At 37.7% G+C, this 22135-nt stretch overlaps 1 protein-coding gene across 1 annotated transcript in view; it reads right to left on the bottom strand.

The window, feature by feature from the left end:
- Positions 1 to 22135, bottom strand: part of LOC146001751 (protein VAC14 homolog) — a 97404-nt gene that overhangs the window by 13855 nt on the left and 61414 nt on the right. The window contains exons 10-13 of the mRNA XM_083139461.1: positions 19355 to 19529; positions 12567 to 12685; positions 10841 to 10920; positions 3273 to 3426 (exon numbers count right to left, since the gene is read on the bottom strand). Of these exons, the coding sequence (XP_082995587.1) occupies positions 3273 to 3426; positions 10841 to 10920; positions 12567 to 12685; positions 19355 to 19529 (528 nt within the window). The remainder of the gene's footprint in view (positions 1 to 3272; positions 3427 to 10840; positions 10921 to 12566; positions 12686 to 19354; positions 19530 to 22135) is intronic.

The following is a 22135-nucleotide window of genomic DNA, read 5'->3' as shown; positions in this document are numbered from 1 at the left end:
GTATGATAAAAATATGCACCAGTGAAACAGAAAGTAAAATTCGTGTGGGTAATAATATGTCTGACAAATTTACAATTAATAATGGGTTAAAACAAGGAGATGCATTATCTCCATTGCTCTTTAATTTTGCCTTAGAATATGCTGTAAGGAAAGTAAGAGAAACTAAAGAAGGACTAAAATTAAATGGTGTGACTCAGTTGTTAGCATATGCAGATGATGTAGACTTACTGGGGGATGATGTGAATACAATTAAGAATAATGCTAAAATATTTTTCAAAACTGCTAAAGAGATAGGTTTGGAAGTTAACAAAGAGAAAACTAAATATATGCTTACAGGCCGAAACCAAGTGTTAGGTAATAATCAAAATCTAATTATTGATAACAACTCGTTTGAACCAGTTTCCAAATTTAAATACTTAGGAGTAATATTAACAAACGAAAATTATATTAAAGAGGAAATAAAAAGTAGGCTTAATTCAGGAAATGCATGTTACTTCTCTCTTCACAAACTTTTGTCTTCTCGTTTAATATCTAAGAAACTAAAAGTTAAAATATACAAAACAGTAATTTTGCCTGTAGTATTATATGGATGTGAAACTTGGTCCCTTACATTGAAAGAGGAACATAAATTGAGAGTATTTGAAAATAAGATCCTTAGGAAAATATTTGGACCTAAAAGGGATGAGGAGACAGGTGAGTGGAGAAGGTTACATAATTTAGAACTACATAATTTGTACTCATGTCCAGATATTATTAGAATAATTAAATCAAGAAGACTTAGGTGGGCAGGCCATGTGGCACGAATGGGAGAGGAAAGAGGAGTTTACAGAATTCTTGTTGGGAAACCTGATGGTAAGAGACCTGTAGGAAGGCCAAGACGAAGATGGAGGGACAACGTTGAGATGGACCTAAAGGAAATCGGTAGGGATGGGAAACAGTATATAGATCTTGCTCAAGATAGGGACAGATGGAAGGCCTATGTTGCTGCAGCCATGAACCTTCGGGTTTAAGAAGGCTAGAGAGTTAGTTAGTTAGTTAGTTAGTAGGGTACCCCAAAAGCAAACATGCAACCTACAACTCTTCCACAACCCAACCACTAGGCTATCCCTTCTACAATGCTCCTTGTTTTACAGGCTCCCAGAAATCTACAACAAACTTCCCCTGAATGTAGATATTTTCCTTCCAGAACATAATTTTTATATATTACTGACCAAGAACATGTAAATCTATCCCATCTTTTTATTGTTTTTATCTTTTGTTATTTTTTGTTTCTACTTTATGTTGTTTCAGTGTAAAATGGCCAAATAAGACTATATCTGAAACTCTGAGTAAATAAATAAATATCTGTACCTCATAAAGGAAAAATACAATTATGGCAATTACTGCATTACAAATTGCAACGTAGTAATTTCTACAATTGAAGGGCTCCGGTGTAAAACATGGTAAGTGACATATTAGTTATTATTGAGTTCCCAAGTAAAAGTAGCCATTCTTCAATTTTTGTGTATAATTGTCATGTCATGCAATTTGCAATGGATTCATTGAACAATTTATCTACAGTATAGCTTCTAATAACCATTTTACCTAATAAACTCAATATGATCAAAATGTCAGTTACCATACTTCACTCCTGAGCCCTTCAATTATAATACACATAAAAATTATGTACATACATACAAATAAAGGCTATAAATGAATGCCTTGAAAAAAAAGGGAAAATTTTACTTTATGAAAGTCATTTATATTTATATAAACAGGAAGAATTTTCCATTCAACTACAGGTTATTTCTAGAAATATCAGCATACCTATATCAGTACAGTACTAATTAATCTATCCTATCCCTAGCCCATACACCATTTTGCATAAATGAATTCTTTTTTACCAATAACAGTACACATACATGACTAAATGCATATATGCAGAAGGTTGTTCGGGATGTATCCAAATGACTTTGCAATGCCACTGCTATCTGTGGGATTGAGCTGGAGTGACGGTGCAGCTCTTGTTGTCGGTTGTGTATCGCAGGTTGCAGGTATCGAAGTGCCGTACACGTAGCTTTCAAATGAGAGCCAAAAGTGAACTGTTATTGGGAAGGGCATGTTATGGTGTTTTTCCATGCACATTAAAATAGTAAAACAATGTCGGGAGAATGGTTTGACCATCGGGAAAACCACTGTCAAAGAAATAGTGTCCTGGTGCACACAACAGGGGCCTATTGGTAAACATTCACCCACAAAAGGCAAATAGGACACCAGTGAAAGTATCGCCTGTTGAGTTCTGAGATATTCAGAGAATGGCATGCCAGGAAAATCCACCGACCAAATGAGAGATGGCCAGGAGATGCACATGGCACCTTCCACTGTGAACACGATAATCCATAAGTGTCTCAGGCTACTGAGCATTCATAAGGCCCGTCATGTACCACCTCCTTCTGCACCACATTGCCGAAAGCAGGATCAACTGCAGAAAACTCTACGAACTCTATCTATCTATCTCAGAAAAAACTACCTGGTGGGGTCAGAATGGATGAAGCGTGCATTTACCTCACTGGCAGTGGTCACATTCAGTCGATTATGTACTATTCACCTTGCCTGTACCGATGGCACAGGAGGTACTTTGTACGCTACTGCCGGGACACTTTTCCAAGGGGCTTCATGGTTCTCAGCAGATTCGGTTATGCACGGAAGTTGCCGATACGTACGGTGGACAGAAATCTGAAGGTGAATGCTGCCTAGTTTCAGTCATCCATTACGACTCCTATCTTCCGTGCAGACATCCTGCGTTTGTATGGAGAGGACACTCAATAGGTGGATAAGGCATCAAGGCATACCACCCGAACATCCCTCCGCTTTTTATCAGATGGAATGGGAAACAAGGATCCATGTTATCTCATTTCAGGACATTCCAGTGAAAAGCCATGATGCCAGCCAGTTGTATGGATTTCTGTGCATTCGAACTCTTGAAACAAGATCTGAAAAATTAATGTCCACGAAACTATCCCCCCTCCCACCTGGTCTTTGGAAAGCATGCAAAGGGGGATGGGATAGGATTACCCTGCCCATTCTCCAATGAAAACTCCAATGTCCACAGTGTTCGTGGTCCTATAGAACACCACCGGTGGTGGCAGCATGGCATTTCATGAGATCAGTACACCTTGAAATTTGTTTGGATACATCCCGAACAAATCCCTGTATTCAGATAAAGTGGCTGTTTTTTTAACTTGTTGGTTTTATTAGGTGTGCTACTTTATCTGCACAGGAGTGAGCCTTACCTGTTGTCAGACTGTAAATGAATACTTGGTATGCAATCTAGTCGTTGCCTTAGGGTGTGAAATGCTTCTGTTTGAGGAAGTAACATAAGAAGCCCATACAACGTCTGAACTAAATGCTGGTTGTGTGGCACTTCAAGTAGTTCTAATCGAAGATCTGAAAAAGAGTTTTAGATAGTTTATCATACACCATCTCAGAGCATGTGTTCATACATGCACAGGCATACATGCATATAGCACGTGGTTACTCCTGAACAAAACAAAAACCACTATATCACACAATGTAGATCCAGTTAGAACACTTGGTATCAACTACTACGACATGAGCACTTTAGTTATTCTGCATCCGTCTGTCTTTGGTCTAGATACATCAGTCACTCACCCTTGATGTAAAAGCATTTCATGTTGGAACTTTAATTTCATTATACATTCATTTTCAGAACCTCATACTCTATAAATATAAGCCATTTGAAAAATTAAGCACATCATTAAAATTTTATTATTATTATATACAGACAAAAATTCGTTAGAGTATTGAATTCCGTCTACTTACGTAAGTGAGTATGTATTTGTTGCATCTACGTTTCGGAAGCTTTACTGCTTCCTTCTTCAGGTGGTCGTATTTTAGGCTCGGAACATCAAGCCACGTTGGAGAAGTGTCATGCGAGGATACTAGGTGAAAGGTTTGGGTTAAAAACACTTCATAGTGCTCGACATATACAGAATTAAAACTACCTTTGTTAAAAACCCTTAAAACTCTCGATAAAACATGTAAACTACGTAAGTAGACGGAATTCAAAACTCTAACGTATTTTTGTTTATAGACAGTGAGTAACACGCATGTAACCAATATGCTATTATATACAGGGTGTGTTTAAAGTTTGTTTCCTATGCGTAGTTGTTCATGTGACGAAATGCTGAAAACTGCACCCATTCGGATTTATTGAAGTGGGAAAAAGTGTGAAAATTATGTTTACAAGGAAATGGTGGCACAACAGCCAACCATATGACCGTGGCGAAGGGTGTTCCACAAAGAAATGCAGCATGCTCTATTAAAAAAAAGCACATGGCAGATGTGTGAAGTCGATGCGCAAGGAATTCCCCAAAGGAAGCGAATGGGTCTGTTGAAGTCTTGGGGGTAGGGAAGGGTTTTATGGAATGATTACCATGGGTGACCCAGGCGATGTTTTTGGTTGCGATGTTGTGTTGTCGATATTTGTACGTACCCACATGCAGAAAGGTTGAAGTGTGACCTTGACTTTGGCGTTTCCCTCTAGGGGTACCAACACAGTCGTTTTCTTCCGGCAGGAAAGCACCGGTCGCTGCCATTCGTACTTCACGTACTGCGATATCAGCATCAGAGCGCATCAGGTTACCATCACACATTTGCGGTTGAATACGTATGAGTGGAAGGACGTGAACTTGGCAAATTGGGCAAACCTCGCAATAAGCACTGCTAGGTGTTATTGATAGGCATGGCCCATCGTGTACAGTGCACTGGTGTTCGTCGTCTACGGGTCGGCAGATATCCAGCAATAGGGATGGCTGCATACACTGCAGAGGAGCTGGCATACATGCATCTCATTTATGGCAAGACAGGAAGGAATAGCATGCAGCATGGCATTTGTTTACCAAATAGGAAGCTGCCGTCACACACCTTCTTTCAAAGAGTGCATACTCGACTTTGGGAAACAGGATCAGTGCTACCACCCCGTTGAGAAATTGGAAGACCACAAAGTGTGCACACAAATCAGTTTGTGGAGTGGTGTTAAATGCTGTCAGAGATCGTCCTGACACCAGTACGCACGCTATAGCCAGTGCCCAAAACACCTCCCATGTGAATGTGTGGCACGTCCTATCTGAAGAGGGGATGTACCCTTTCAAACTCCAAAAGGTACAAGACCTTTTACCTCAGGACTTTGGCCAATTGTTTTTGCATCAGATGGAAACTATCCCGAATTTTGCAAACAGGGTGTTGTGGACCGATGAAGCAACGTTCACGAAAACGGGCATCTTCAATAGTAAAAACAGTCATGTTTGGGATTTTGCAAATCCACATACAATTCTCATGGCATCCCATCAGCACAGGTTTGCTGGTGTGGTGTGGGATAGTGCATGACCATTTGATTGGGTCGTACATTTTACCAGTTCGCCTGTGTGGTGGAACATATCCTGCATTTCTTCGTGATGTTTTGCCTGAACTGTTGGAGGACGTGCCCTTGGCACTGAGGCAAGGACTAAGGTTCCAACATGGTGGTGCACCACCACATTTTGACCAAAATGTGCGTCACTTCATCAAAGGCTTATTCCACAATCGGTGTATTGGTAGGGGTGGTCCTGTGCCGTGGCCAGCAAGATCGCCAGACATCACCCCTGAACTTCTTTCTATGGGGAGAGATGAAAAGGCCGAGGATCTTGTTGCACGCATTAATGTTGCCGCAGCGACAATAGCAGACACCACCAAGGTCTGTTGACTTGTTTGCTGCCTGCTTTTGAAGGTCTGTTCATAACAACTCTTAAGAGCAAGCCGAGGTGATTGTAAAACTGTGACATCATAGTAATGACAGATCACTGGGGAAAGTTTGGTATCCGCTAGTTTTAGCAAGGGAAACTTGTTTCTCTGTTCTATCCTTGCGCTTGTTTTTGAGTATTTCCAGTATTTTTTTTATGCGTTTCATATTGTAGTGTCTGGGTGACAATAAATAATGCTTCACTGTGCTGCATGCACATGAATATATCAAGAAAACGAAAAATTCGCATATTGTTTACCGTATATTTCCGTCCGATGAGAAGTTCCGAACAAATGTTATTGAAAGACAAATTTCAGGTTTCTATTTTTCTTTTTATACCAGTGTGTTACGAATGTGATTTATAATCCGAATTAGTAGGAATTACAGCAAAGAAGAGTCTGAAGAAAGGCACCATTCCTACATGATAATCCCAGTTACACTAGCTTAGTGATGATAACAGTGTTCTTGCAAGACGTGTGAAGTTGGGATTGTCAAATGTGGACTTTTTTTTTTTTACGGAGTATATGATCTGACTACCATTCTGGAGACTCGCTTTCGATCCCCGGTGGGTGAGAACCGGGAGGAAACGCTGGGATAAAAGCGGACAGGATCGTGGTGCTGATCACATCACCCCCATCTTTGGCCGTGATCAAGATAGTGACTCCACACCCCTATACACCTTCGTGGTGTTGTGTAAAGCACATGGGAGCACTTTACTTTTACTTACGGAGTATATGATGGTGAAATGAGCAAGATGATACTTAAAGTACAGCACATTGAGAGCTTTGTTAATGAATTTGACCTGAAAATGGGAAGTGGTTATATATATAAACCTCTATCCCCGAAATTCAGATAGTAAAATTTCCAAATCGAGATTTTACATTTTTCGGAATCTGGATATTTTTTGGCCATCCTTAGTGTGAAGGCAAGATTGCTAGGAAAAATGTTCTGAGTAAGTGTGTCTGTCAGATCGAGATCTTGATTACTCTTATCATTCGTCTGTTCAATACAGACACGTATCTAGAAATATGTTTAGGGGGGGGGGGGTCCAGACCAAGTGTCTCAGGAATAATAATAATGTTTTAATTAAAATAATTATATTAAATCAAATTTATACGAATTACAATACATAAATTAATATTATATTATTATTATACGAATAGGTAAAAAGACTGTATAAGAATAGAGATATAACAGCACATATTCATTACGTAGCTTACCTGTAGTTAAGATCGGAATAATTTACATAAAAATAAGTGCCCAGGAAATTAAATTAATGTCAAATAGATGAAGAATTGAATATTTATTGAATAACAAATATGATGTTTCATGTAGTTGGAGAAAAGTAATGCAATTCTTGTAATGTAATTCAATGCCGTATGATCCCAATATAATCCTTGCCTTCTAAAAAGTTCAAAGGGAATTAATAATCACCGATTATGCAACAAATGCTAATATTTTCATTACTTCATTTTCGTACTTAATAAGTCTTTTGGGTGGGAAGGGGGGTCTGGACCCCCTAAATACGTCCTTTCTGTCCTTCAAAGTCGTAATATCCCAATATTGTCTTCCAATAAGTTCAGAGAATATTATACAACAAAGGCTAAACAAGTATATTTTCATTATTTAATTTTCGTACTTAATTAGTCTTTCGGGTTGGGGGTCTGGACCCCCTAAAAACATCCTTCCTGCTCTAATTAAAGTAAGTTTCTGAGTATGTTTTATGCATATTGAGTAGTACTGTACATAAATCTTCTTTGTAATGTCCTTCAAAGCTGTATGATCCCAATATAATCCATGGCTTCCCAAAAGTTCAAAGGAAATTATACAACAAAGGCTAAATGAATATATTTTTCATTATCTAATTCTAGTACTTGATAAGCCTTTCAGCAGGTCTGGACACCCCCTAAATACGTCCTTGGTTCAATACAAAACGAAAAAAATCGTAAATACAAAACAACAGAAAGTACTTCGTGTTTTGTCAAGGAAGAACATTATTTTTTTCTGAATTCTATATTTGAACCGCAGGATCCAAAAATTAAAAGGACAAATACCATCAAGCAAAAAAAATGGATCCAGTGCTGCTCTTATTTCCAATTCTTTCCAGCACTAACCGTAGGTAAATTTGTGATTTTGCTTACTTTTAATTTTTTCTATGCACCATCACATTCATGTATTCTGTGTAAGTTGTGTTCTGATGCTGTTCAATATGTGTTTTTCTCTTAAAAACAAGAGCATTGAATGCTTTACAGTGTTGGAAACAGCAGACACTCGAAGTCTCATCCTGATGACGTCACAGAGACCCTGCCGGGGCTGTAAACATGGGAGCTGACCAAACCTTCAAAAGCGGGGGACACTAGCGGTGTACAGACCTTGAGACACCGCAGGGTTGTTTGCTAGCACTAGACAATCTTTGATTCGGTATTGTCATCTCTGTGTTGAAGTTAATGGCAGACAGTTCGAAAATTGTCTGTGATGTGGTTCCCTCGGCGCCTCCACTCTGCACACAGTGAACATATCATTACATATGCAACCAAGCACAGCACCACCACCATTTTTGCTTTTCTATGTAATGGTGATGTCCACTACGGATATTCGCTTTCTTCTCGGTTGTCAGTCTCCACATATCACTTTCCATGGATAACACATCTCGCCAAAACCCTTCCCATCTCCATGACTTCAACAGACCAATTCGCTTCCTTTGGGGAATCCCTTGCGCATCAACTTCACACATCTGCCATGTGCTTTTTTGAATAGAGCATGCCACATTTCTTTGTGGAATGCTTTTTGCCGCTGTCATATGGTTGGCTGTTGTGCCACTATTTCCTTGTAAACTTAATTTTCCCACTTTTTCCCACTTAAATAAATCCAAATGGGTGCCTTTTTCTGCATTTCGTCACATGAACTTCTGTGTTTATTCTCACTTGTAGAATCACCTCCTACATGTTGGAAACAAACTTGAGAAACACCCTGTATGCACCGTGCTTCAAAATGATTTGAACAATTTCAACTTGTTAAAATTTATTCCTAAATTGTCAAAATAAGATACAATTTTACGCATATATAATGTAACTGTCCATGTTTAAATGCCAATGGTTATCGTGAAGTTAACTCACAAATGCTCTATACGAGCATCCTTTGTTACTCTGGACTCATCAATATTGCAATTTAACTCCATCCAGGCACTTTTCAGCATGTTCTCATCAATGCTTTGCACTGCTCGCTAATGCAAAAGAGTTCATTGCTGGTGGGTTTTTATGAAATCGTGCACGGAACTGATGTTGCATGCACATGACCAACCTACTCTCGCAAAATGCTTTCTCCTCGCCACTGGTAGCCATTTTACAACTGGTCAGCCTGGCACCTGGTGGCAGGATTTAGAACTACTGGGATAATTCCTCCCCCCCTCTCCCAAACAAAAAAATTAAGGAGGATTTATTCAAATGTATTTGATGGGATATTCAATTCGTGATTATGTTGTATTGATCATGGAACATGTTTTTATCGTTCAATCATTTTGAAACATGCTGTATATATTTTTCACAACAAAGTTGTTAATACACTAGACTCTCGCTAATCCGGCCCTCAATAGTCTGCCCTCTCAGTAGTCTGGCCCACATCCGGCCTGTAGTCACTCAAGCAGAAATGACGTGCACAACAATGAATTATCATGTTCAACAATGTTGTTATTTAAAATTGTTAAACAATGCTATACATAGTTTTTCTTGTATGTACGCATTGCTTGCATTATAGAATTATTTTCCTGTAGTTTACGGTTATTACAAGCATAAGAAAACAGTTTTTCTTTGTGACGTTTCAGGAGAAAACACGCTCCTTTCATCAGACATTTATTTTCATTTATTTTATTTATTTATTCATGAAAATAAATGTCTGATGAAAGGAGTGTGTGTTCTCCTGAAACGTCACAAAGAAAAACTGTTTTCTTATGCTTGTAATAACCGTAAACTACAGGAAAATAATGCTATACATACGTACAGTATTTGAAATTGTGACTTTCTTACAGTAAAGTTCAGTACATACTATGGCTTCTAAACGGAAACACGTAAAGTACAGCCTGTATCGTCCCTATGTGTTTAAACTACATAGTAGTACGTAATTTCCGACCCTCTCAATAATCCGGCACTTCCGCAAATCTGGCACCCATATGTGCAAGGAATGGCCGGATTAGCGAGAGTCTAGTGTATACTGAAAAGAAGTACTCACTTATCTATCTATTAATTTTGGGGCCACTGCAAACTTCATCTTGGGAACTTGTCAACAATGAGAGGATGGTGGCACTGGCTACCGAATTAATAGAATATCCTACAAGTTTCGCAGATAAATGAGAGTACTCCTCTTCAATATATAAATATTCTACCATGTCTTATATTCCCCGAAACATAAATAAATTTGTATTAGAAACATTATATTTTATGTGCAATGTGTTGCACTCATGTTAAAACCCCAAAATAAGATGCAAACACACCCACCATGTGTCTTACTGAATGCCTCCAAATATTTCTGACAGCATTTTCTGTTCAACAGGAGAAAACTGAGATACCCACGAATCTACTTGGGTATACTTGGATACTTGGGTAAGAAAAAAGAACAAGTAAGAATTGTAGGTTTCCTGGCAATGTGATTCGAACAAGTAGTCTCAAGTTACTAGCCAGGTTACATTGGCATTAGCATCTAACGTTTTGAGCGCATACATTGCTCTCATTTCCTGATGGAAACATTGGACACAAATGCCGATTTAACCTGCCTGGTAATCCAAGAACACTTGTTAAAAAAATATTAAGTTATTGAAAATTCGAAGTTGCTTTTTATATTGTACGAGTCTTGCATGTAAAACACTAAATTTTGTTTCAACATAACATGTAATTTAATGAAGAACTTTTAATATTACAATTTTCAAGTATCAGTATCGTGGGAATATCTGTTCAAAGTGGTATTGTCTCAGTACTATTTATAATCTAAAAGTCCATGGTATGCATAAAGGTTATAAAGTGTGCTTATAATTATGAATAGACAGTTGTAATAAATACTTCAAAAACTTACATGTAAAAATTGGTGATTCAATTAACTGCACTAGTTTATCAATTTCAGTAAGGAATTCAACTGTAACTTCTAAGTTTCCACTGGCAAAAAAAGTCAAGGAAAAATATCAGCTTATCTTTGCTCACAAGTACAGTGATAAGTGCCTGATTAAAGGTCTCTGGTGCACTAGGCTGATGAATTTGTTGCTAGAGACATGTCTGATTTTGTAATTCATCCACAAACTATTACAAGAGTCAAATGAAAACCTTAAAAGTACAATAAAAATTGTAGGGCAGACTGTATACAGCTCAAATTTACATGAGCTATCAACTGTTATTTACAAAACGACCTCAAGGCTGCAACACTAATCAAGTGAGCTTCAAAATACCATTTTTTGTTCTTTTGAAGATGGCACCTGCTATACACTACACACTTGTACCAGTAAAGAGGAGTAGTTTCTTGCCCTCTGTCAGCCTAAAAATTACAGACATTTCTCGGCAAATGAAAATTCAATATTATCTCTGTGCATGCTTACCACACCAACAAGTTTTACTAATGGAGGAGAAAGTTCGACAATGACCTCAGTTTGCAGGCAGATGGGTGGAAAAGCCTTCACAGTGGCTCATAAGTGACTCCACGTGGACCCCAAAGACTTATCCTTCTTGAGGTGTACAGGCACTAACTCAACTGAAAACATACGTAGATGAGCAATAGGTATGCACTAAAATGCAGCAAACTTGTGCAAACCCTACATACAGAAATCTACTAGACAACAAACGAAAACAAATTAAGGCTTTCATTTGACTCTCCTTTGTAAATTCTACAATTAGGCATGCATTAAATAATGTAATTTAGGGGTAAGCTTGACTTATTAAATAAATGTTCAACTGACAACCACTACACAGATTATCAAACAATATGTCAGTGGCAAAATTTACATAAAATTGAATTTAAAACAATCAAATGGTGACCAAGGCAAAATTTATTGTAGAAAAAAATTAGTCAAACGTAATGTTTCTACCCTCTACCAGGGTCTTCCTCAGACGAATATTAACAACAATTTATTCACAATTAATTATTGTGAATCTCTGTCTGAGGAAGACCCTGTTAGAGGGTGGAAACGTTACATTAAAAAAAAGGTAAAGTGCTCCCCTGTGCTTAGCACCACACCATGAAGGCGTATAGGGGGTGTGGGGGTAATGCCCCACACTTTCTTGATCCGGTCATGAGTGGGGGTGATATGATCAGCATCATGCCCCTGACTGCCTTTACCCCCCAGGTACCCATGTCATTCGATGGTGAGGGCACCAGGGTCGCTTCCAACATTAGACAATTTCCCGGATTTGAACCGGCCAGGGATCAAACCTGGGATCTTTAGCATGGTAGACACGTTACCGACTGAGCCACTGCAGCCAGAAACATTATGTTTGAGTGTAAATTTTTTCTACAATAAATTTTGCCTTGGTCAGCATTTGATTGTTTTATTAACATGGAAAGAAGGCTTAACAGTGTTAAAATTTAATTTATGCATGAATATTACAATTCAATAATTTTTCAAAATATTCTATGAAATAAACTTAATTCCTCACATCCCTTTAGACGATTCAGTTAGATCAAGCAAATAAAAGTCGTGCACAAAATTGCACATCACTTGAACTTTTTGTTGAATGATTGTTGTACATCTACAACAGATACATAATATTTTGGTTTTCAGTTTTTTAAACTTATGGCACACATAAAAGGATACAAAATTCTGATGAGATCACATGCATGACTATAATTCTGTGTTAAGAGGCACAGAGCAACTGTTGCTACTGGGTTGTGGCACCAGGACTGATACAAGCAGGTGAACAATGAGCAACTCTCCTGGAAAGGAAAATAAATAAAACTGATTGTTTTCATCATTCTATACAAGATTAGAGATTCACACAAGATAATGTCTTAGACAACATGCTGGAAAATGTATAAAAAACTACAATCTCTGAATTTGTAGAATTTTATGGAACCAACCATTTAACAGTCCAGTTCTATTGGATACAAATGAGAAGCTTGTGGTGCATTCCTACTTGCAGCTTCCAATATATTACATGTGAAATCAACTTTTTTACCTCACATATTTTGATTCACTTGATTTTTCATATTTCCGAGATTCCACATGAACTCTAAATGTATTTTCTCTGAGATTTCCACGAGTTTTCCAAAATTCTCAATTTGTTTCCAGAGTACACAATACACAGTACCAGTGGTGGCAATTGGGTGCCAAAATGTGGGAGGGGCAAAGACAGTTTACTTTTTCTTGGTAGACAAGGCTCAGCGTAAGCATCAGTGCGGGGCAAAAAGTGGGGGGACAACTGTTCTCCAATAGCCCCTTATAGCCGCAACTGCACAGTACATTACTATTTTAAAATTATTTGATAATGCCTCCCTAATTTCCCTTCATATCCATACCATCATATGTCAGAGATGGAACAGGTTAATTAGTACTCTAGGAGTTTTGCTTCATATAGGCATATTAGTGTTTTGCCAATATTACTGATACATTTACTAATTAAGTATATTTATAAATATCCTGTACTTTAGTGCAATATTCTGTCATTTTGTTATTACTTTATGAATAAAAATATACAATTAATTTATCATGGTTTTGTTGTTGAAAAAATATTTGGGCCTAAAAGCGATGAGGAGACAGGTGAGTGGAGAAGGTTATAAAATTTACAACTGCATAATTTGTATTCATGTCCAGATATTATTAGAATGATTAAATCAAGAAGACAGGTGGGCAAGCCATGTGGCACGAATGGGAGAAAAGAAGAGTTTACAGGATTCTTGTTGGGAAACCTGATGGTAAGAGACAAGTAGGAAGACCAAGAGCAAGATGGAGGGATAATGCTGAGATGGACCTAAATGAAACTGGTAGGGATGGAAAAGAGTACATAGATCTTGCTCAGGATAGGGACAGACGGAAGGCCTGTGTTGCTGCAGCAATGAACCTTTAGGTTTAAGAAGGCTAGAGAGTTAGTTAGTTTGTTTGTTGTTGAAAACAGTGTGTACTTTCCTGTTCCCATCTACATCTTCTTCTAGCACTTTGGCCCATTCTTCTATTTACTTTCTTCTTTCCTCCTTTAGTAGTGCTGTTGCCTCTTTCTTCTTTTCCACATACTCTTTTCGTGCATTTTGTGAGGTAAATACACAGTTGGTTTTTCAAAGGCAAAATCCATTGCAATCGCTTTATACATTAATTAAGGAGGTGAATGAATTATTCATGTTCTTCATGGAACATCTGCAATTTTACATTGAATCAGTGGAATATGAGCTATTGGTATCAGTGTGTGGGAACACTTTTCTTCCACTTTTGGCTAACCGCTATGAGGAGGATGATTGATGAAGACATTCACAATGAACGGCCATGCCCAGGACCTGGGACCATAGGCGCCGACTCCATGGGGCTTGGGGGGCTCGAGCTCCCACCAATGTTAAATATGTAGGGGCAGAGCCCCTCAAATAATTTTGCTTAAGAGGATCTAATGTATTATTTTGCTTCTCTTGTAAAGTTTATTCTGAATTGTGCAACATGAACTTAACTTTAAATACACATTTTAAATTTTCTAGACCATCAACTTTGGGGGCTATGAACGGAGACAGCAAAACACATGACTAATTACTATATACTAAGTATATAATTATGAGTATTGTTAACATTTTTACTAAAAAGAGTTTCAAAATAACGAGGTGATATGATAATTATACCAGTATATTGTTTAGTGAATTCTGAACAATCTGAGGTCGTAAACCTGACTTTCAGGCAATATTGATATGTATGATATTTAGTTATCCTCAAAATCTCTTCCTCTAGTCCAATGAATAAGGGGAAAATAATTCTAAAGTCTTTGAGTTTATTTAACACTGGCTTGCAGTAAAGTACACAAGGAAAGCTTTTGAAAAGTCTGTATTGCGAAAGCGGGAACGGCTATGATCAAAGGCATTACAGAAGGTTGTTTCACGTTGATGGTAACGATTTCGATCACAAGAGAGCAGCACGTAGCTACAGCACTGAGCAGCCAGAGCCAGTAGGACGAAAGTACTGTGTATTGACTTTCAAAGACGATGGTTGGTGTGTGAGTGAGTGTTTATATATCACCAAAAATTCCAGTCTTTTGGGAGGGGTACATCTGTGCCTTTTCCGACGTTGGTTATAGTTATTGCCAGATAATTAAACAGTGAAACATGAAAGCATTCCATGTGTCAAAGAAGGGCATCAATGCAGTGTTGAATCGCCATAAAGCTTGCACCGTACCTGTTGCTGGAACCAGTCAAAGTGGGCCTCGGACATATCGAAAGCCCAAGCGTTCCTCCGATGTTGTGCGGAAAGTGAGGTCCTTGGTGCGATGTGAAAACCCTGCAAGGCAAAGAGTGATTGCACAGGCAGTGCAATGTTTCCCTGCAACTGTGAATCGCATCATAGCCCAAGATTTACAACTTGTGCGGAAGCACAAGGCTCAAGTTCATAACTTGCGTGCCTCACATGTCCAGGAGAGGAAGACCAACAGTCGGAAGCTCTACGAACGCCATCTGGCAGGGGACCGCTGGAAGTATGTGGTGTCCCTGGATGAAGCATGGGTGTGTCTGTCGGGATGTGGTAATAAAGGGCCATCTACTATCGTCCACGTGATGCAAGAGGTCGATCTGAGTGGGTACGTGAATGTGCTGAAAGTTTTCCACGCGGGTTCATGGTTGTTGGTGGTTACTGCCATAAAGGCAAACTTCCACCGCGCAGAGTGGGAAAAAAGGCTAAAATAAATGTAGCCTATTACCAGACGAATATTTTGGAGCCACTTTACAGACATGATATTCATTCTCTCTATGGCAGCGACACATCTCGTGTCGTCATCCACCAGGACAAGGCTTCCAGTCATACGGCAAAGTCCACGCAGGCATACATGGATCGGATGGCACGTGAAACGGGCATTCATGCAATCCCCTTTACAGACATCCCTGTGAAATCCCCCGATGCCCCTTCCATGGATTTTTGTGGGTTTCCGTTGTTGAAACGAGCCTTGGAAAGCAGACGGCCCCGCACAATTGAGGGTCTTTGGAAAGCTTGTCAGGAGGAATATGATCGTTTGGACCAATGTGTTCTTCAACGCAGTCTCCTCCAATGGAAACTCCGCTGCAAGGCCATTGTTGCAAGACAGGTGTATCACGTGGAGAACCGCCGCTCGTGACGTCACGGTTTTTCTTAAGGTGATGTGGGTTCTAACTTTGTTACCATGGACGTGAAACGACCTTCTGTATTGCTAAAGCACGGCATGCTATGTGTTTATTTATTATTGCAAAATTAAATTTAAAAAGTAAAATATTGTAGCAAGAACAAAATAATAAAACTATTTGCCTGCGATTTGTGTTAGCATTTATGTAAATAATTAAATAAAACTATTAAATATTGTAAATATTTGCTATTTTTATGGGTACGTCAACACTAAGGTTCTTTGCACAAGTCACATGTTCTTTCTTTACAAGTCTGTTGCAGACATTAAAACACATCCATGCCCTCGCCGGGACTCGAACCCGAGACCTCCGGATCAAAGCGAGTTGAGCCGACAACCCAACACGCTCAGCTACCAAGGTTGGCATAAAACTGTTATGTTGGCCTCTTAATGTAAATACATAGCCTACTTTTAAATAAAAATGTTAATTGTTATCTAAAAAACAAATGAGCAGACACACGTTTTTCATGTTACATTTCATTTGCATGAGGAATATAATAGCTGCTTAAAAACTGGTATACGAAGACGTAATTTTTATTTTTAAAAAAGGGAGGGAGTGAGTCATTCATTTCAGTGATCAGAGCTCCCCCAATAATTTTGACAAGTCGGTGCCACTGCCTGGGACCCCTGGCATCGTAGTACACTGTGCTAACCACTCCACCGTGGAGGTTGGCTTCATTCATTTGAAATTCGGTATAATGAAAGGATCACCTGAAGTAGGAAAGTTGCAGATCAATATCTTTTGCATTCCTGAAATTAGAGGATTGTAAAATGTGCAATTTCGAGCAATTTTTTCACCATCGTGCAATTTTCAATTGCAATATTTCAGCAATCAGGGCAACTATAAAAGTGATTCAGTCGCCATTGGAAAAGTCTTGAAGAGCTTTTCCATGTGTGATATTACGTGCCTATGTTGGGGGGAAACATTTTGAAAATGGTGTAATCTAAATCTGGCTAATCATTTTCTCAAAAAGGATCTTTAATTTCTTTAAAAAATTATATGCTATACATACACTATTACTTAACTACAGAATTTGAAAATCGGATGGCAGGGGGATCTGGAGTTATGTCAAATTTATATTAAGTTAGGTCATACAGAATACTACATTTTGAGAGATAAATTCCTGTAATTCAAAAAATCTAACAGAAATGAAAAATACATATATAAACACATTCAGAGTCTTCTTCCAAACGACTCATGAATTTCAGTTATAAAATGTATTAGATTAGTAACTGTTGATCTTTTCTTCCTAAATTCATGTTGAGTATTAGTGATAATGAACGAGACTGAAAGCATGTAGCAGATTTTCAAACATCTTGTTGAAGATGTTGTTAATCATAACAATTGTATAATTTGGTATATTCTATTTTCTCCTGGATTTTAGGAATAGGAATAGAAACAGAAGTTTTCCCGAGTACAGTATTATATATTTTGCTTGAAATAGGTGCCAATAGGTTACCACAAGGTTTAAATATATACGTAGGTTGTAAATTTAAAAGTGGCAACACTTTCAGGAAGGGGTAATTACACCGTGCATGTGCTATCAGGCAGTGAGCATTGTCAGTTGGGGCCCATGTCGATGTGTGGAGTGCTAAAAGTGGTCAGCGTAGCAAGTGATCCAGAGTGTGTATGAGGTTGAAATAAACACCATTATGTTTACTGCTCTGAAACATGTTGACAAAGGTAGAACAGTGATTGTGGATCATGACAAAAATGCACGATAATGTCATAAAGACTTGCAGCAAGCCTGTAGTAAAAATACCTAGCCATAACTGATTGTTGCACAATGGATAAGTGCATTTCATGAGGAGGTTGGGATTTCAATATAAGGAAAATTGCATCATGCTGAGTTCCCCATATTGTATCCATTGTGCAACCATAAGGCTAGGTATTGTTTCTACAGGCTTCATATAGTGTCAATGTTACACACATCTGCATTTTGGGAAAAAATACACTCACACTTGTACAATTTATTAGTTTCCATATACTCCGGTACGGCATTACCAGGTAAGCAATGAATTAAAAACAGCTCAATAGATGGGGCTTTATAATGTAAAAAATAATGGATCTGTCTTGAAATTTTCATCTTATTAATGGCCAAAATTAGGTTTAGCCACTCTTGAGGCAGTGTTGGTGTTATTTTGTAAATATTTCAAGTATTCTTTTTTCTTCTTTTTTTCTAAGAATAAATTGTCATCACTTTAAAGTTAAAAGTAATAGCAGCGACCCCCATCCTTTTGACAACTAAAATTACCCTAGGAGGCATCATATCCAGCCTTCCTAAATGTAGCTCCTTGAAAGTCAACTTTAGCTCCATTTAAGGTGAAGTTTAGCTCTTTCATGCACATCAGGTTTAGTAACACTGTCAGGATGACCGTAGGAGGCAAGGAGAAATGTGTTACACTTATGGGAGCATATTATTTGTTCTCTCAGGAATCCAGTGGCATAGAAAAGTACATGGACAGAAAATGAACACATTGGAAAGGTCAAAACTCCCATTTGATTAGCCATAACTTGATTGATTGATTTAGTTTATTTTACTTCGCGTTTTGTGCCTCTTGGCTAATTTGCGAAGATGGGGATGAGTGATGAAATGATGAAATTGATGAATGGACATTCACAAACAACCAAGCCCGACCGGGATTCGAACCCGGGACCCTTGGCGTCGCAGCTCGATGTGCTAACCACTCGGCCACAGGGTCGGGCCCATAACTTGAAGTTGAAATTGACTACCCATAAGGAATACATGGGATTCTGTAAATATTTATTCATCACATATTTCAAACATAGTGTCTAGCTTAATGATCAACTTAAAAAATCGCTTCCACTTGCAACATTGACAGAAATTCATACTCTCTTGTCCAGTCAGGGGATTTTAAAGTAGCAGTGACCATTTGGACGATATTGAAATAAATGCACAACTGGTGCAAAACTGTCACTTATGTCTTTAAGCATATTATTTATGTAGTTTTCTTTTTGGTTAAGTGTTTTATGGGAGTAAACTTAAAATATGTGTTTTATTAAATATCACATCATAAAGTGATGCACCCACATACTAAACAATGACGCTAACAAAAAAAAAAAAAAATATATATATATATATATATATATATATATATATATATATATATATATATATATATATATATATATATATATATATATATATATTCAGAGCTGATAGTAAAATTCTTTGAAAGTGGTTCAGGTAGCCAGAAATGAAACTAAAAAGGGATCAGAAATAACATTTAAAACATTACAGGCACTAACCTCAGTTTTTAAATCTTTCAATTTTGTCCTTAATTCAAACAATTCTGAAGAGGTTAACAGGATGGTGTTCAATGTCTCAACCATGATGCTTGCAAATTTTAAATTCTCTTCATGAAGAAGGATTTCAGATAATGTTCTATAGATGTCTTCAGAGTTCAGCAGCACACATAACTGTCTGAAAGAAATTAGAATGATATTGTACTTAAAAAAGGATAGCATGAACAAATATGACAATTATATATTTCAATATTATATAGCAAATTTTACTGCACATGCACTGCTGTACAAATACATAGTTAATTACAAGGTTATACACTACTGCTTGTGGACATTGCAACACCATAAAAGAATCTGCAAATAGAATGACATTTACTCCACATATTACTAATAATGACATACATAAAAGATTAAAACTTGAGGTGAATATAACAACATTATATGCAAAATATCAGTACCTTCCGAAGCTTCCATTAGCTGCACGAAGAGCTGCTACATGTTGCTGCATCGAATTCCCTACCAAGCTGCTTGCATGTGAGCCCCATTTATACTGACTGCTGGAGGACTTTGATAGACGACTGCCCAGTAACCATATCTCAGACATGTTTATTGTAGGGTGTTTTTGTCAATAAACATATAAAGTGTATAAACGAGAGATCAAGAGTTAATATACTACATAGGTTGTAGTCTGTGCAAAGCTGCACTATCGATGTTCTACTGTTTTGGTTCTCGAATATTTTTTTTTGTAGCACTTGTGTTCGTCCGAGTGAGAAGCACAATAAAACTTCTCGGAATAAACTGTACGTGTTCTTTTATTACACCAACATAGGTTATGGGCCCAGAACGCCCAGAACACGTCTAATGCAGTTGTAATAAGGAAAAACGAGGAAGTGCGGCTGTTCATGTTTGAATACGGACTGTGAAAATGGAGTCGGTGAAATCGACTATACAGAAGTTAAATAACAGGAACTATCAAACGTGGAAGTACAAATTGGAGTTACTACTTCTAAAGGAAGAATTGTTGGATGTAGTGACGGGTGTGCAGCCAAAAGAACCGGACGAGGAATGGAAGAAAAAAGACGGAAAAGCTAGGGCCACCATTGGACTTTTGCTGGAAGATGATCAACTCGTTCATGTAAGAAAGCAGGAAACAGCGAAAGGATATTGGGATTCTTTGAAACGGTATCATGAAAAATCAAGTCTCACAACTAAAGTGTATTTATTGAAGAAATTGTGCCGCTTACAGCTTAGTGAAAATGGCGACATGGAGCAGCACATTAATGCAATGTTGGATATTGTGGATCAACTTGCAGCTTTTGGTGAAAATTTAGCGGAACATTTGCAAGTAGCAATGTTGTTGTGTAGCCTGCCGGACAGTTACGAGACGCTAATTACTGCACTGGAGACGAGACCGGAAGAAGACCTAACTTTAGAAATGGTGAAAGGGAAGCTCATACATGAATATAAGAGAAGAAAGGAAGCCAAAACTGACAGTGGTGTTTATTCAGAAAGTGCTCTTAAAGTGAAATCCGATAATGTGAAAAGTGTCTGTTTTTTTTGTAAAAAGCCAGGTCACTTTAAACGTGATTGTTTTAAGTACAAGGCACATAAAAGGAAAATTGTGTATAAAGCAAACCAGGTGAGTAATGTTGAAGAAAGTGAAAAAAGAGATGATGAAAGTGGTTCTGATTGTGATAATGTTCATTTTCTGTGTTTTGAAGCAAGTGAAAAAGGTACAGGTAGAGACAAATGGTACATTGATTCAGCAGCCACATGTCATATGACCAGTGACAAGGAATTTTTTGCCACATTTAATCCAAGTATAACAAATGAAATATACCTTGCAGATGGAAGTTGTTTGAAATCACAAGGAATGGGTGAAGGTGTAATACAATGTATACATGATAAAGGTATACAGAATGTATTAGTAAAATCTGTGTTGTATGTACCTGAGTTGCATGGTAGTTTACTATCAGTGAAATGTCTTACTGAAAAAGGTTTAAATGTTGAATTTCACAATAACACATGTATCATTAGTAAAGATGGAAAAACTGTTGCATCAGCAGATCTGACAAATAATTTATACAAGTTGAATACTATTTCAAATGTAGAATCTGTAAATCAATTGCACAAGGTAAGTCATGAAAATGACAGGAAATGTATTCATCTTTGGCATCGTAGGTTAGGACACAGAGATGCAACAATTGTTAAAAATCTTGGAAATATAGTTAAAGGTGTTGATATTGATGCATGTAATGTAACTAAAGTTTGTGAGGAATGTATTCAAGGTAAAATTTCTCGTAAATCATTTCCAAAATTGAAAACTGAAAAATCAAAGGAATTATTAGATATAGTGCATTCAGATGTATGTGGTCCGATGGACGTTGAAACTCCTAGTGGGAACAAATATATACTTACATTTATAGATGATTTTAGTAGGTTTACTATGGTATATCTAATGAAGAAAAAGAGTGAAGTTGAAGATAAGTTACAGGAATTTGTACAGTATGTAAAAAACAAATTTAAAAGAAAACCTAAAGTAATCAGGACTGATAATGGAGGAGAGTATATGTCATTACAATTGAAAGATTTCTTCAAAAGGGAAGGAATAGAACATCAAACTACAGTACCATATACCCCACAACAGAACGGCGTTGCGGAAAGGAAAAACAGAAGCTTAGTTGAAATGGCTCGTTGCATGATAATTGATGCTGGCATGCACAAGAAGTACTGGGGTGAAGCTATAAATACAGCAAATTACTTACAGAACAGGTTACCCACAAA

This window comes from Lepisma saccharinum, chromosome 17 (assembly GCF_977018435.1).
Source record: "Lepisma saccharinum chromosome 17, izLepSacc3.1, whole genome shotgun sequence".
Lineage (NCBI taxonomy): Eukaryota > Metazoa > Arthropoda > Insecta > Zygentoma > Lepismatidae > Lepisma > Lepisma saccharinum.
Note: the sequence above shows the minus strand (reverse complement) of the source record. Positions and strands in the feature narration are given on the sequence as shown.